The sequence below is a fragment of the Garra rufa genome, chromosome 3, assembly GCF_049309525.1.
Source record: "Garra rufa chromosome 3, GarRuf1.0, whole genome shotgun sequence".
Classification (NCBI taxonomy): Eukaryota; Metazoa; Chordata; class Actinopteri; order Cypriniformes; family Cyprinidae; genus Garra; species Garra rufa.
The window spans coordinates 50,850,299-50,867,986 of record NC_133363.1 but is presented as its reverse complement, the minus strand read 5'-3'; the positions used below and the strand labels follow the sequence as shown (position 1 = coordinate 50,867,986).

General features: G+C 36.7%; 1 protein-coding gene across 1 annotated transcript in view; it reads left to right on the top strand.

Annotated features, from left to right (window-relative positions):
* The window catches only part of gigyf1a (GRB10 interacting GYF protein 1a), a 36,097-nt gene that overhangs the window by 3,614 nt on the left and 14,795 nt on the right, over positions 1-17,688 (top strand). The window contains exons 2-12 of the mRNA XM_073836331.1: positions 2,274-2,814; positions 2,986-3,049; positions 8,023-8,152; positions 12,329-12,424; positions 12,664-12,778; positions 12,866-12,974; positions 13,153-13,352; positions 13,992-14,218; positions 14,305-14,425; positions 14,873-15,052; positions 15,135-15,280. Coding sequence (XP_073692432.1) covers positions 3,015-3,049; positions 8,023-8,152; positions 12,329-12,424; positions 12,664-12,778; positions 12,866-12,974; positions 13,153-13,352; positions 13,992-14,218; positions 14,305-14,425; positions 14,873-15,052; positions 15,135-15,280 — 1,359 coding nt within the window. The 5' untranslated portion in view covers positions 2,274-2,814; positions 2,986-3,014. The remainder of the gene's footprint in view (positions 1-2,273; positions 2,815-2,985; positions 3,050-8,022; positions 8,153-12,328; positions 12,425-12,663; positions 12,779-12,865; positions 12,975-13,152; positions 13,353-13,991; positions 14,219-14,304; positions 14,426-14,872; positions 15,053-15,134; positions 15,281-17,688) is intronic.

Sequence of the window (17,688 nt, the reverse complement as noted above, 5' to 3'; positions counted from 1 at the left end):
CACTTGCCCTTTCCAAAATATAGTGTTCTAGTAAACTTAGCCACAAATGAACTCGTTTCTCTATGTGTTTCCTAAGGCATGGTTTGTTTGTGGTCATGTTTCTTAAATATCTTTCAGAATATTTGAAAAAGAAGTGAGTTTATTTTCATGTACGCTTGGCCTTTAAATTGGTAGGATACTATTACAGGAGGAGGATGTTGGGCAATGTGCACTGCATAGTTGTTATAGTTAACCGAAGCTAGAACTAAAACTACTAAAACATTTTTGCTCATTGAAACAAAGCTGAAATAATATATAAATATTAGATTAAAAAAAACCTTTATTTAGTTGTCAATACAGCATTTCTAATTTTCATTTAAAATTGATGCATTAATATTACTAACTGGCAAAAAAAGCTTAAACTGGAACCAAAAATAAATGTCAATATAGTAAAAAGTTTATATACACCTTGCAGAATATGCAAAATGGTAACTATTTTAGCAAAATAAGAGGGATCATAACAAATGCATGTTATTTTTTTATTTAGTACTGACCTGAATAAGATATTTCACATAAAAGACATTTACATATGAGATGCCTATTTTGAGATCTATTTGAGGACAACTGAGGGACTCATGTGCAACTATTACAGAAGGTTTAAACGTTCACTGATGCTCTAGAAGGAAAAACGATGCATTAAGAGCCAGGGGTTTTAACTTTTGAACAGAATAAATATATGTACATTTTTCCTATTTTGCCTAAATATCATATTTTTTCATTTAGTACTGCCCTTCAGAAGCTACAGAAGATACATACATGTTTTCAACATAAGACAAAATAACTTATAATTACTCTGATCTACAAATTCCAAAAGTTTTCACCCCCTGGCTCTTAATGCATTGTGTTTCCTTCTGGAGCATCAGTGAGTGTTTGAACTTTCTGTAATAGTTACTTCAGTTGTCCTCAGTGTGAAAAGATGCATCTCAAAATCATACAGTCATTGTTTGAAAGAGTTCAAATACACAAAAATGCTGAAAAACCAAAGAATTTGTGGGACCTGAAGGATTTTTCTAAAGAACAGCTAGCAGTTTAACTGTTCAGGACAAACAAGGGACTCATGAACAACTATCACTAAACCAAAAAACACTTAAAGGAACACTCCACTTTTTTTGGAAATAGGCTCATTCTCCAACTCCCCCCGAGTTAATAAGCTGATTTTTACCGTTTTGAAATCCATTCAGCCGTTCTCCTGTTCTGGCGATATCACTTTTAGCATAGCTTAGCATAGATCATTGAATCCTATTAGACCAATAGCATCGCATTCAAAAATGACCAACGAGTTTCCATATTTGTTGTATTTAAAACTTGACTCTTCTGTAGTTATATCGCGTATTAAGACCGGTGGAAATGCAAAGCTGCGAGTTTCTAGGCCGATAAGATTAGGAACTACACTTCCATTCCGGCGTAATAGTCAAGGAAGTTAGCTGCCGTAATATGGCCGAAGCAGGCGGAGTATTATCAGAAATGAGTTCCCAGCTAGTTTAGCATTTGTACATGTGCTGCATGGTATTACTGCTCCTGCTTCAGCCTTATTACGGCAGCAAACTTCCTTGACTATTACGCCGGAATGGGAGTGTAGTTCCTAATCTTATCAGCCTAGAAACTCGCAGCTTTGCATTTCCACCGGTCTTAGTACACGATATAACTACAGAAGAGTCAAGTTTTAAATACAACAAATATGGAAATTCATTGGTCATTTTTGAACGTGATGCTACTGGTCTAATAGGATTCAATGATCTATGCTAAGCTATGCTAAAAGTGATATCGCCAGAACAGGAGAACTGCTGAATGGATTTTCAAAAAAAGTGGAGTGTTCCTTTAAGAATCAGGGGTGTGTAAACTTTTGAACAGGGTCAATTATATATATATAATGTATAAAAAATAATATATATATTATTATTATTATTATTATTTTTTTTTTTTTTTTTTTGTTGACTATATGTAAACATCTTTTATGTGAAATATCTTATTCAGGTCAGTACTAAATAAAAAATAACATGCATTTTGTATGATCCCTCTTATTTTGGTAAAATAATTAACATTTTGCAGATTCTGCAAGGTATATGTAAACACAAAAAAGTAAATGTGACAAGCACAAAAGAAATGTAATGGGGTATATATAATATTGAAATAACACTATTGCACTGCCCTTTTCTCTGTTTTAATGGCTTCAGTTATGGCGTTTGCATTTAGCCCACAATATTAAAGTGGTCATTTCTTGTTTTCTCTTGCAGATAGAGGAGGGAGAGGGATTGTCGGCGTGAGGCGGGGGTCACCAGCTGGGACCTGGTCCACACAGCATTGCCAGTACAACAAAAAGAGTTAGAAAGACATACAAAAATAGACAAAGAGAGAAGCTTATTGGGGTCATAACTGCTTCTGGCAGCTGTATTATCAACAAGTTTGTCTTTATTTTTCTTTTTTTTTTGTCTGTTTTCCCTGTAGTCAACCGACTTTAGACGTCAGTATCAAAGCTGTGCAGTTTTCTGCAGTGCAACAGGTATTACTCATTTTAGGGGATTTTGATTTATTTTCCATTAGTTTTTATTTGTTTGTTTTCATCGGCTGTGAACAAGAGAGCTCTTACCGTGTCTGACCTTTTGTATTTCTGCTCTCCTGCACACGCCCTGAATAAGGCAGCTATAACCCTACTTTCTCTTAAGTTGGCTACTTTGAAACACACACAAGCACACATATATACAAACACACAACTTTCAGCCCTCTCACCCAGACCTGGTCCAGCCTAGTCTTGCCTGCGCCACTCCCCCGGACAGGGTAAGAATAACACATAAACCACTGTGTATACATATATAGATATGTCTTATTAGTCATGTGTGCTTTGCACTGCAGTGTAATAGAAGAATCTGTGTGTACTAATGAACAGAAGTATGCTTGCAGCATATTTCAGTGCATCGCATGCTCTTATTCAGGTATTTCTGTTTGTAGACTTTCACCTCTGAGAAGGAAGGAAGAATATGACTGCTGAAACACTTAACTTTGGCCCAGAATGGTAAAATCCTTTCTATTTCTATGTCTCCTTCACTTCGCTCCCTCCCCTTTCTTTCTTCTCCTTTTCTTGTAATTTTTTTCATCACTGTCCTTGACTGATTCATTTCTCTCTTCCATTCTTTATCACTGTTGGAGAAATTAAATGGAAGCAGTGATGTTATTACCTCACTACTTTTTCCTCTAATAAGCTACTTTAGGCTAAGTGACTAAATGCTATGTTGTTATTTTTTGCCATGTTGTATTGCATGCGTATCTCTGAGGCGATAATGCTCTCATAATTTTTTTTTTTATAAAGAAATTAATACTTCATTCAGAAAGGTTGCAATAAATTGGTCAAAAGTGATAAGGTAAGACATTTATAATGTAAAAAGATTTGTATTACGAATAAGTGCTGTTCTTTCCTCAAAAATATTTAGCAGCACAGATGTTTTCAACATTGATAGTCATAATAAATGTTTCTTGAGCACCTTAGAAATCATTTTAAGAATGTGACACTGAAGACTGAAGTAATGGCTGCTGAAAATTCAGCTTTGTCATTGCAGGTATAAATTACATTTTAAAATATATTAAAATAGAAAACGGTAATTTTAAATAATAACAATATTAAAATAATTCACAATAATACCGTTTTTACTGTGTTTTTGATCAAGTAAATAAAAGTTTGGCAGCATAAGAGACTTCTTTCAAAAACATGTTGCATTGTTTATGTTGCATTGGAAATCCTGAACTAGTTATGTTTTTTTACAGAGTAAAATATTTAGTTAATCACTGCTGTTCAACATTGTTTTCCACAGTTTTGTATTCTAGTTTTGTTTTAGTTGTAATTTAATTTATGTAAATTGAATGCTGTCGTCCTACTTTAGTGCATCTTTGCTTTGATAAAAGCAAGAACATCTGGCAATTGTAAATCCTTACATTTTTTTTAACAAATCCGAACGTTTTGATTCAAGGTTTAAATTAGATGTTTTTAAAGTGCACCTTTGAATGGCACATACAATGCAATGTGACAGACCAAAAAAATGTGTCAGTCTGGTCCCCCAAATCCGCCATAAGGGTTTATACATCATCTGAAAGCTGAATAAATAAGCTTTCCATTGATCTGAATCGGAGGGTGCAAAAAAAAAATCAAAATATTAACCTAATATTAAGTTCTTGGCAATGTATATTACTAATCAAAAATTACGTTTTGATATATTTGCAGTAGGAAATTTACAAAATGTTTTCATGGAACATGATCTTTAATTAATATCCTAATAATTTTTGGTATAAAAGAAAAATCGATAATTTTGACCCATACAATGTATTTTTGGCTATTGCTACAAATGTATACCCTGGAAATCCAGAGGTCTTGCGAGAGCACATTTTGAATTGTCTCTGCAAGACACTCTGGCATCGAGCAATGATGCAGGTTACTGCAATACGTAAGCAATAGTGGGAACCAATCAAATCGGTGTATCTGATGTAGGCGGGCCAGAGGCGAGCTAAGCTGATGATGACAGCACTGAGAAGTCCGAATCATATAGTAAACTTTGAAAGATCGTTGTTTGAAACGGCTTTGGCCGCTACAATGAACGAGTTAGATTTGGCCTTCCATATAAAAGAGGAACAGAAAACCGAAAACTCGAATCGTTCCTTTGCAAGAAGGACGTTTTTGCTGTTTTGCCGACTGGATACGGCAAGAGTTTAATCTATCAGTTCACGAGTTCACGCTTACATATAATTAGCCAGAGAATAGTAGTGCATGTTTGGCCTGCTGTCCGGTGAAGGGCTCCGAGCTCAGGAGTGGCCCGAACCCAGAGTGCGTTACCCCCCAATAGGAGTAGCGAGAACTCGGAGTGATGAGATGGGGTGGTGGAGGTTTACTGATAAACCATCGAGTGAATTTAGGTGAGTCAGCTGTATTTAAACCTATGGCGCTGATTGACTTGTGATGTTTACGCTAAGCATCTGACGCGCTTCTCCCGAACTTTGTTAATGAAACATCATTTAGCTCTGCTGGTAGCTAAGCGTGTATTGTTGTGATTGGTCGTGGCGTTATTCAATTGCGTGCAGTTAGAGTTTCAAATGGATGCTTGGTGCCGCCCCTCGAGTTAGGCAGTTTTCATTGCTCGATCCCAGACCCTTAATCTTAATAGATTAGGGTCTGGATTTTTCCAGGCTAACAAATGTACCCATGTTACCTAAGACCTTTTGTGGTCCAGGGTCACATATAACCTTTTGTCACATAGCCCAAAGCAGTTTATCTTTTATAGGTATGTTTTTTGAAGATATATTTCCTTCCTAAATCACTTTAATGATCTACTCAATTTAAAAGTCAAAGTATTTTCCTCAGCACCGCTCTTTACTTTCCCCATGTTTCTGTAAGCTTCTCTCTCACGTCATTCCCTTCTTCCCAACCCGCTTCTCCCCCTCTATCTCCTCTTGGCGCACACTAAATGATTATGCAGAAATTAAACCGTTAGGCGTGGTCCTCTGCTGAACTAAGGCTCTTCTGTGCATAGTTGGTCCTTGGCCAACAAAAGTGAATTCCTGAGTTTGACATGTACAATGCAGGGGTGGTATGTTTCCTCAAAGCTTTCTTCATCAGCTTATCTCAGCAGGGTAGTATTTATGTAAAGTTTACAAAGCCACCCACAGCTCTGAAACCCCTTTTCCACCAACAAGGTGCCTCAGCCGGTGCCGTTTCACATGTTTCCACCGCTGAAAAGTGGTTTCAGTCAGGAAAAACAACTTTGCACTGGCCCCTAAAAGCCGCTGGGCTCGAACCAGGAACCACTAACATCAAATGCCGGGGGCGAGATAATGTCAGCGCCAAGGAAAGTTGTCAAAACAACAGTAACTCTGGCGATTCTGACACACAACAAAACCAGATCAATCCCGGTATAGTCAGCAGAGTTATTTACACTATGAGCACAGTTTTTATATAAAGTATCTGACAAAGCAACTCAAGCCACTTGATTTTCCTGTTTGTCTAAAATTAAACATTATATAACTATTATACACTACTATTCAAAAGTTTGGGGTTGGTAAGATTTGTTTTAATCTTTTTTTTTTATTAAAATATCTGTTTTCTATTTTAAAATGTAATTTATTCCCTTGATGGAATTACTCCAGTTTTAAGTGTCACATGATCCTTCAGAAATCATTCTAATTTGCTGATGTGCTGCTTGAAAACATTTCGTATTATTAGCAATAGTGAAAACAGTTGTGCTGCTAAATATTTTATGGAAAATATGACTTTTCAGGACTCTTTGATGAATAGAAAGTTCAAAACAATCATGGAATGGAAAATATTTGGCAACATTCTAAAGGTCTTTACTGTCACTTTTCATCAATTTAATGCATCTTTGCTGAATTAAAGTATTAATTTCTTTAAAAAAAACCTGACTCAATTTTTTGAACAATAGTGTATATGTAAATTGATTTATATGGGTTTATTAGGCATAATTTCTACCTTTTTTAGTTGTTTAAAGGAAACCCCGGGTATTAAGACTTGTGTAGCTTAATATAATGTAAATTATGTCTCTTTTCTTTTCTTTTTTGATGTAGTGTCAAGTATGGTGACCCATACTTGAAATTGGCCCTCTGCATTTAACCCATCCAAGTGCGCACACACACAGCAGTGAGAAGTGAACAAACACACGCACACACACTGTGAACACACACCGGAGCAGTGGGCAGCCATTGCTCCAGCGCCCGGGGAGCAACTGGGGGTTCAGTGCCTTGCTCAGGGGCACTTCAGTCATGGTATTGAAGGTGAAAAGAGCGCTGTTCATTCTCAATCCCCACCTTCAATTCCTGCCGGTGTGGGAATCGAACCGGCAACCTTTGAGTTACAAGCCCAACTCTCTCACCATTAGGCCACGGCTGCTGAAATAAGCAGTAGAAAAACCCTTTGAAAATTTACATCATTAAAAAAAAAAAAATCCACATTGTTTTATACATATTTTAGACTATGGGGGGCACCTTTATTTTGATAATGTAAAATGGTTGCACTCTCTCAGCTACTGGCATTACCTGTTGCTATTTTTACTGCAACACAGCTCAGAAAATAAAATACTGATACGATGACCACAGCTACTGAAAGGGCTTACAGGTAGCGATGAATATAAGTGTATGCTTAAACCAAATGCCGTACCATTGATTTTTCCCTAAAAGGAGTCTATTTCACCGGATATCGAGTGAAATCCATGATGAGAAACTCTTTCAGTGGCTCAGGCGTCAGAAATGTTTACAAACTGCCAGGATGGCATCTAGCATTTCTTGTTTCTGCTGTTTGTAAGCTCTTTCAGTAGCTGTGGTCTACTAAAAGCCTCAAAGGCATCGAGGGCCAAAGTGGAGAGAACAAAGACGCAGGTCTTTAGGAGTTTTAATTTGTCCATAGGCATCTTCCTATTTTTTTCTTCTCTTCTTATCCATAGGAATTCAGTGAAGACATGCATTGCTTCTCATTGCCCTTCGACTAAAAATTTCAACCGAAAGCTGCACAACATGGCATTGTACCAGTATTTTATTTTCTGAATTGTGTATTCCGAGTTGTGTTGCGGTAAAAATAGCAACAGGTAGCGTTAGTAGCTTACCGAGTGCAACCATTTCACGCCATCAAAAATAATGGCGTCCCCCATAGTCCAAAATATGTATAAAACAATGTGGATTTTTTAAATAACGCAAGTTTTCATGGGTTTTCTACTACATATTTCAGAGAGAAATACCTATTATGTTATATCAAGTCTTAATATTCGGGGATCACTTTAAGAGTGTTTCCCTTTATCAAGCATCAGCCCAAGCTTCAGAACCATTTCCTTGGAGATGGGGAGTGAGAGATTCTAAATAAAGTAGGATGAGTCGACGTTGACAGGACCATCCTTGGATGGTAGCCAGGATTGGCGCATTTCTCAATGAAGCTTTCACATTGTTGCCGCTGAATCTCTTTTGATCTGATTTTTTTTATCTCTCTTTCTCTCTCTCCCCCAGGCTCCGTGCACTTTCCAGTGGAGGCAGTGTGTCTTCCCCTCCTGCCTCTCCTGCTATGCCAAAGTACAAGTTGGCCGAGTACCGTTACGGCCGAGAGGAGATGCTAGCACTTTATGTCAAAGACAACAAGGTGGGAAAATGCTTAAAAACAATCCTGGGTTGTGTTGGCCTATTTCAAGTTTGCAATGTTTGGTTCAGTTTGCAATGATTGTACCTACATCTTTACTTCTTGACATTGTTTAGACACACACAAAAAAGTGATCTACTAGTAATGGGGCTTTTTCGAATTATTGGCTTCATTTGTTCATATCTGCTTGGCCGATTTCAATATACTGACAGCTGTGTTAGTTAATAATTAAATAATTTCTATCAAACAAGTTTCCATTAGAGGAATTTTGGTCCCTAATGTCTATTTACATCCATTAAATGGAAAAGAGCAGCCTGGATGTTGAGCTGAATGACCTTTTTTGTTAATTCCAAAGAACAAACATGAGTATTTTGAGTGACATTAGGCGAGTTGATGATCACAGATTTTTTTTGGGGGGGAGCGGGGGTGAACTGTCTCTTTACTTTTTGTAAATTTAATTTTCTTCAAATGTTATTAGAAATCCATACAGTTAATCTTTCTGTGATTTTTGTAGAATACAAACATTGTGTTTGTAAATGTCACTTAATAAGTGTTTCATGTGCTTAGTAAGTGCTTAGGAACCTTTTGCAGGTCCATTAATGTACGTCTTTTGTGACGTTTACATGGCCTGAGGTTTAGCATTCAATGTATGTCTGGTACATGTTTCCACTGGTTGACTTTAAAATGCAAAAAATGTCTTACCAGTACTGACAGAAGTCATAAAGGTTTCCACGGGCAACGGCAGCACCAGCGCTCTGTTGCAACAAAAACTCTAGAAACTGTGCCTTAAGATAATGATTTACCATGGTTTTTATCGCAGAAGAAATATTCAGTGTGCACTAATCAAGCATGGAGATTTGTTGTAATTGCATTTTCGGTGTGTCTGAAAAGTGTTTTAAAGAAATCCAGGCACTCAAAGTCCCTTTGTATTGTGGAAAAATACAAATCTGAAACTGCTTTAAAAAGGGAACCTGATATGTTTTGATTTTTCTCTATTTAGGCAAGTTGTTTTGAGGGTTATGTGTAAAGGTTGACCAGTTAGTGTCTGTTGTAGGAAGCCACATCAGCATTGCGCAAACTTAACCCTTGAATAGTCCGTTCCTTAGAAATAGCAACAAACTGGTGGTTTCCATTTGAAAGTGAGCATCTGATTATTTGACCTTTTAATGTATGCTACTGTTCAAGAGTATGGGGGGCTGTATGTTTTTTTTTTTTTTTTTCTGTTTCAAAAAACATTATTTTAAAGAAATGCTGTTCTTTTGAATTTTGTCAAAGAATACTTTAAAAAGGCATCACAGTTTTTCACAAAAAATATTTAACAGAATGTTTTCAACATTGGTAATAAAAATGTTTCTTGAGCAGCAAATCAGTACATTAGAATGATTTCTGAAGGATCATGCGATGTTGAAGACTACTGCAGTAATGTCTGCTGAAAATATTGCTATCATAAAATTATTAAAATAGAAAACAGTTCTTTTATTTTGTGATATATTTAACCATATTACTGATTTTACTGTATTTTTGATCAGATGCAACACAAGTGAGCAGACCTGAGTTAAAAAAAAACCTTGACCCTAAAGAAAGAGACGGTGGGGGGGAAGGGATTCAGTTGCTCAATTTGTGTAGCATTGCCTTTGATGCAGTGCCCTTATAAGGGTGCAAAATGCCTTGTGGAATTTACTCAAAATGTGCGGTATGAAATATTTGAGAAGGATGTTAATGGATTAAACTCAGAACTTTTTGTATATTTAAAGTTCACCCAAAAATGAAAATGTTCCCATGGTTTACTGACACTCAAGCTATCTTAGGTGTATGTGACTTTCTTCTTTCAGACGAACACAGTCGGAGTTATGTTAAAAAAAAATCTCCTGGCTTATCCAAGCTTTATAATGGGTCCAGATTTTGAAGCAAGTATAGTGCATCCATCCATCATAAAAAGTACTCCACATGGCTCGAGAAGTTTGATAAAGGCCTTCAGAAGCGAATTGATGCATTTGTGTAAGGAAAATAATAATAACGTAATTGTAGTTTAATGCTAACTCGTACGAGAGTGTGGTGTTCCAGCGGATGACATTTGGTGGGAATATGCTTGTCTTGTCAGAACTAGTGTTCATTTTGTCAGCTATTTTCAATTTTAGTCTTAGTCTAAAATGGTAACTGTTGTCATTTAAGAAATTTTTCGTTTCGCATTTCAGGTGTTGCACTTCCACAGATAAGCACAAAGCAATAGAATGTAGACTCATACGCATGGTTTATTTGACCTCATCAATGTACTGGTTTATAATAGGCTATTTATTATATAAATTAATGTCAAAGACAGTAAAATTTCCAATAATTCCAAATTGCAATAGCCTATGTTTCTCTATTAAAACAACAGCGGTTGAGTAAGTGCATTTATTCAACTGCCACATTTGCAAACAGTCGAGATCTCATGACAGAAGACAGACCGGCTGAGCGACACTTTCACTTTGATCGCTAAACTCCAACTTGTTTGTCAGTGTTTTCAGATCATCGATCAATGAAGAGCGAGCTTGTGCACATGATTGCCAGAAAATGTATTCTTGTAACAGAAACTCTGATTTGTGGATTTGAACTCTTGTTATCTGGCACACATGAAAGCTCGCATAGTAGAGGCGTGCACACAGCGGTCCGCAATAATATTTTGTCTTTGATTTTGGTAAAGTTTTGATTTTTTTTTTTTAAATACATTTTAGTCTCGTCTTTTATCATCGACGAAATTGCATGTTGATATAGTTATTTATTGACCTTATTATCGTCTCATCTACGTCGTTTTAGTCATGGGGAAAAAAGCTTGTTAACCAACATTTTTCGTCATAGTTTGTCAACAAAATGAACACTAGTCAGAACCCAGTTTAGTTTACAGCAAAGAGAAACCAGCCTCACCTTGGCTTATATCGAAACATTTTCTTTCTTTCTTTTCTTATACAAATGCTTATTACTTCTAATCAGTGTTGTTTTCGTCAACGATGACGATGACGAAATCATTTCGTTGACGCCACTTTTTTTCATGACGATAACGAGACGATGACGAGATAAAAATGGCTCGTTGATGACTAAAACATGACGAGACGTGTGTGAGTTTTCGTTGACGAGACGAGAATAGACGAAAATGTTAGTGGGTGGTCCGTCAGACGTTTAAAATGCATGACATTTCCGCTTATTGTGCATGCCAATTAAAACTTAAATAGTATCTGACGCTATGGCAAGCCGTTTTAGCATTAAATACTCTTTGCTATACTAGTATGGCAAGCCGTTTTAGCATTCCATCCTTGTTTGTCTTTTATGTTCTAAAACATTCCTTCATTATTGTAATTATTGGTGAAAATAGTCGATCCGGAAGCTCACATTGTGTTGAACTATAGATCTGCTATTTTCAGAACTTATAAGTGACACTACCCAAGAGCAAAATACTTACTGACCTACATTAATTTGTTAAAAGACTACTTTTTTCCCTTTTTTTTGACTAAAACTAGACTAAAACCTTTTTGACTTTTCGTCGACTAAAACTAGACTAAAATCTTTTTGACTTTTCGTCGACTAAAATTGGACTAAAACTATCACATATAGAAGTGACTAAAATTTGACTAAAACTAAGAATCATTTTAGTCCAAAAGACTAAGACTAAGACTAAATCTAAGATGGTTGTCAAAAACAACACTGCTTCTAATTCATAATTCATTCACCGTTATGTTTTGCTCTCTCCACTCTTCCATGTTTGTCACTTACCAGAGCTTATGCTATGCCTGCGTCGTACAACAGTTAGTGAAAACTAGAGATTACAGTTTGCGAAGTTTGAAATATGGATATGTGCTATCTTACACAAATGCGTCGATTCGCTTCAGGAGGCTTTTATTAACCCCCTGGAGTTGTGTGGTGCACTTTTCATGGACAAACTTCATTTTGCTTTCAAACTGGACCACTAGCATTAGAAAGCTTGGAAGAATCAGGGCATTTCTTAATATAACTCGGATTGTATTGATCTAAAAGAAGAAAGTCATATACATCTAGGATGGCTTGAGGATGAGTAAATCATGGGGTAATTTTCATTTTTGGGTGAACAATCCCTTTAAAATGTTTCTCTGTCCAGATGTAAATTTCCTGATATTTTGAGTCCATCATTTGCAAAAGAAGAGTGAGTCATAGTGTGTGTGTTTTCAGGTCCCTGAAGAAATGCAGGATAAGGAGTTTGCTGCTATTCTGCAGGATGAGCCTCAACAGCCACTGGCACTGTTGCCTCTCACTGAAGAAGAGCAGGTGAAAGGCGCACACTTACACGTCTGGCATTTTGAGCTTGAGGCTGATTAGACATGCATCACACACGCACACACTCCCCTCTGAAAGTAATCTGAGGTGGGGCGAGCACATTTTTCAGAAACCGTAAACGCTCTTATAAAAAAAAAGGCCTTTGGCAGTACAATGATGTTATCTCCACTGATTTTGCGGTTTTTGGTGTGGTCCTGGTTTCATTCCTCATGTGTTTTCTCTCCTTGCAGAGAAACTTCTCCATGTCTGTCAACAGCGTGGCTGTGCTGAGGCTTATGGGTAAGGGGGGCGGGGCCGTCCCAGCTGGGGTGAACCGAGGCCGAGGCAGTGTAAGAGGCGGTCGAGGCAAGTTGATCTATTTATGTGTACATGCGTGGTAATTATTCATGTATTGATGGGGATGCTAAAGTTTATGTCACACTGTGTGTTTAGGTCGAGGAAGAGGAGAGGGCGGATTCTACCAAAGAACCACTGAGGAAGGAGAGGGCGGTTTTGGTCGTAGCGTTCGAGAGATCCATCGCAGTCAGAGCTGGGATGACAGGTATTCCTAATTGTTTTATTTTCTTGTTTAGTTTAATTTCACTTTTGTGCTATTTTTCCTATTGTAGTCTCAGTTTGTTCCTTTTATCTCTTGTCTCAATTAATATAAAGTACATTTATTAGCAAACAATCTAGATTTAGAGGCAAATTGAAAGCCTCTGTCTCTTTTCATTCTGCAGAAGTGAGAGACGTTTTGAGAAACCTCTGCGGAGGGAAGGTGTGCGCCTGGGTTTCGAGGAGGGCGGTCCGGGTGGCAGAAAGGAGTTCATGCGCTCTGATAGTGACAACTGGCGCATTCTGAGAGAGGAACAGGAAGAAGAGGAGACAGGAGAGACAACCGCTGGTGGCAGCTGGAGAATCACTGGCTCACGAAGAGATGGTAACGCAGTGTGTTGGCATTGAAAATTAAATTAAATTTGATTTCACCACTATTTAATATTAGATTTGCTTAAGTTCAGTTAAACATACACTACCAGTCAAAAGTTTTTGAACAGTAAGATTTGTAATGTTTTTTTAAAGACGTGTCTTCCGCTCATCAAGCCTTAATTTATTTGATCCAAAGAACAGCAAAAACAGTCAAATTTTGAAATATTTCTACTATTTAAAATAACTGTGAATATTTTTTAAAATGTTATTTGTTACTGTGATCAAAGCTAAATTTTCTGCATCATTACTAATATGAATCATGCTTAAATGAATCATTAAAAAACAAATTGGTAAAGTAATTAATACTTTTATTTAGTAAGGATAAAAGTGATGATAAAAAGATTTCATAATGTTACAAAAGTCATCCATTTCAGATAAATGCTGTTCTTCTGAACTTTCTAGTCATCAAAGAAACCTAAACAAATTCTACTCTGCTGTTTTCACCACCATAATAATAATAAGAAATGTTTTTAAGTAGCAAATCAGAATATTAAAATTACTTCTGAAGAATCATGCGACACTGAAGACTGGAGTAATGGCTGCTGAAAATAAAATACATATTAAAAAAAAGTCTTATCAAACTTCGTCCTAGATGGTGGTCCTCGCTCGGCTGGTTGGCGGGAACACTCTGGTCCAGGGGAAGTTCGCCGCAGGAAGTTTGACTTCGACTTCCGGGATGGAGGAAATGAGGGAGGCAGAAGGAGAGCAGGCAGCGAAGGAGCAGAGGAGGAGAGAGACGGTCTGCCAGAGTGGTGTACAGATGAGGAAGATGGAGAAATGGGAACCTTTGATTCTTCTGGAGCGTTTATGTCTTTAAAGGTGAGACCGTAAGATCTAATCTCTAATGATTTCAGGTTTTTATGGGGTTTTTTTTTATTTACATTTTTCAACTTCTGTTGTGTTAGAAGGGCCCGAAAGATCCTATTCCAGAAGAGGAGTTTGAGTTCCAGGGGTTGGAGGATGAGGAAGAGGACGGTGCTAATCAAGAGAAGAAGAACGGCAATGGTGCTGAAAAAAGCGAGAAAGGTGGGAACTGAAATTTAAAAAATTAGACGCTTGAAGCACAGTTCTGGAAAAAAATGGGTAATTACATTAGTTACATTAGTTAATGTATTAACTAACCATGAGCATAGAATGAACAAAACATTTATTACACGATTTATTAATCTTTGTTAATGTTTATAGAAATACAGTTGTTCATTGTTAGTTCACAGTACATCAACTAATGTTTACAAATACGACTTGAGATTTTAATAATGCATTAGTAAATGCTGAAATCACCATTAACTATGATTAATAAATGCTGTAAGTGTATTGTTTATTCTTAGTTCTTGTTAACTAATGTTAACTAATTAACCTTAATGTAAAGTGTTATCAAAAGTTTATATGATTGCTATGTGTGAGAAAAAGATTTTTTTTTTTTTAAACCAAGGGATTTTTGTTTTCATCTTACTTTCTTTTCCCTTTCTACAGATGTCATTGACTCTGCTCCAATGTCTGAAACTGAAGTGAAACCGGTTTCTCCTTCCCCTTCTCCTCCTCTCCCTCCAACTCTTCCTACTTCTGTCCCTGAGGCTGTGCCCTCTGCTGCCCCCTCTGGCCTGGAAGAGCCTCAGCCTGCCCCCTCCATTCCCAACAAACTACCAAGTGAAGGTAAAATACATTTTAAATCGATTTTTCCTATAGCTGTGTAGATGGATGATGCTTCACTTGTGTATTGTCTTTTTTTTTGTAGTGTTATCAGAGGCCATGTTAGATTTGAGCCCCAGTGCCTCCTCCAGTTTGCCTTCATCGCCTCCCTCTTTGTCCTCTGCTGCTACTGACCTCCCACCACCGGGGGGTGATATTGAGGATGATGAGGGCATGAAGCACCTGCAACAGGTACCACAAAAACAAGTTTGATTATATTATTAGATGCTTTGCGTATTCACCTGATGAGGTCATTGTTAACTATTTTAGATTTGTGAGGATTAGCCAATCACAGCAAGTTTATTTCCATGCAGAGGTCCTAAGTGTACAATAGTAAAAAAGCATCTGCTTAAAGGATTAGTTCACTTGAGAATGACAATTTCTTGATAATTTACTCACACCCATGTCATCCAAGATGTTCATGTCTGTCTTTCTTTAGTCAAAAAGAAAGGTTTTCAAGGAAAACATTCCAGGATTTTTCTCCATATAGCGGACTTCAGTGGTGGCCAATGGGTTGAAGGTCCAAATTGCAGTTTCAGTGCAGCTTCAAAAGGCTCTACACAATCCCAGCTAATGAATAAGGCTCTTACCTAGTGAAACCATCTGTCATTTTTTAAGAAAAATACAAATTTATATACTTTTTAGCCACAAATGCTCATCTTGCGTTAGCTCAAGTTTGTGCATTTTGTGGTTACGTTGGAAAGGTCACGTGTGACGTAGGCAGAAGCCCCCAACCCAGTGTTTACAAAGCAACGTGCAAAGAAAGTCAAATGCCCATTACAAAAGAAATAACGAGATGTAGTTTTTCGCCCTATCCTACTTTTTGAACCGAAGTACACCGGCAAAGACGAGCATCGTAGAGCTAGTTCAAGTCGAGCATTTGTCGTTAAAAAGTATATGCGCTTTACTTTTTTTAAGAAAATGGCCGATTGTTTCTCTAGATAAGATCCTTATTTCTTGGCTGAGATTGTGTAGAGCCCTTTGAAGCTGTATTGAAACTGCAACTTGGACCTTCAACCCACTGATCCCCATTGAAGTCCAGTATATGGAGAAAAATACTGAAATGTTTTCCTCAAAAACCTTAATTTCTTTTTGACTGAAGAAAGAAAGATGTGAACAATTTGGATGACATAGCGGTGTGTAACCTATCAGGAAATTTTACCTCTCATTAAATGAACTTCTCATTAAATTCTTAGAGAGAGGGTGGGAAAAAGGTCATGTAAAATGAAACTATTTATATTTTTTGTTATAATCTATGTCTAATTAGTAATAAATGTAAATAATAATTTCTAATGTTTTTGTTTCAGAAACTTCGATTTAGACTAAACTAAGACTAAATTAGAACTAAATTATTACTTATATGTGACCCTGGACCACAAAACCAGTCTTAAGTCGCTGGGGTATATTTGTAGCAATAGCCAAAAATACATGGTATGGGTCAAAATTATTGTTTTTTTCTTTTATGCCAAAAATCATTAGGAAATTAAGTAAAGATCATGTTTCATTAAGATTTTTTGTAAAATTCCTACTGTAAATATATCAAAATGTAATTTTTGATTAGTAATATGCATTGTTAAGAACTTAATTTGGACAACTTTAAAGGTGATTTTCTCAGTATTTTGATTTTTTTGCACCCTCAGATTCCAGATTTTCAAATAGATGTATCTCGACCAAATATTGTCCTATCCTAACAAACCATACATCAATAGAAAGCTTATTTATTGAGCTTTCATATGATGTATACATCTCAGTTTTGTAAAATTTTACCTTATGACTGGTTTTGTGGTCCAGGGTCACATATTTTTATAATGCATTAGTTTTGTGCTAGAAACTGGAATTAAAGGAGAAGTTCACTTCCTGAACAAAAAATTACAGATAATTTACTCACCCCCTTGTCACCCAAGATGTTCTTGTATTTCTTCAGTTGTTAAAAATTTTTTTTTTTTGAGAAATACATTTTAGGATTTCTCTCCATATAGTGGACTTCTATGGTGCTCCCGAGTTTGAACTTCCAAAATGCAGTTTAAATGCCGCTTTAAAGGGCACTAAATGATCCCAGCCGAGGAAGAAGTGTCTTACCTAGCGAAATGATCGTTATTTTCTCTAAAAAAATTGACAATTTAGATACTTTTTTTAAACCTCAAATGCTCCTCTTGTCTAGTTCTGTGTCAACTCTGTGTATTCTGGTTCAAGACAGTTAGGGTAGGTTGAAAAATTCCCATCTCATTTTCTTCTACAACTTCAAAATTGTCTTACATCGCAACAGAAATACAGAACCAGTGTTTACAAAGTGAACGTGCAAAGAAGATCAAATGCCCTTCACAAAAAAAGGCAAAACAGCGATGTAGGATGATTTTTAAGTTGGAGAAGAAAATGAGATGGGAGTTTTTCGACATACCCTAACTGTCTTGAACCGGAATACACAGAGCTCACGCAGAGCTAGACAAGACGAGCATTTGAGGTAAAGAAGTATATAAAATGTCAATTAAAAATAAAAATAATCCTTATTTCTCGGCTGGGATCTTTTGAAGCTGCATTTTAGAAGTTCAACCCCATAGGCACCTTTGAAGTCCGTTTTATGGAGAAAAATCCTGAAATGT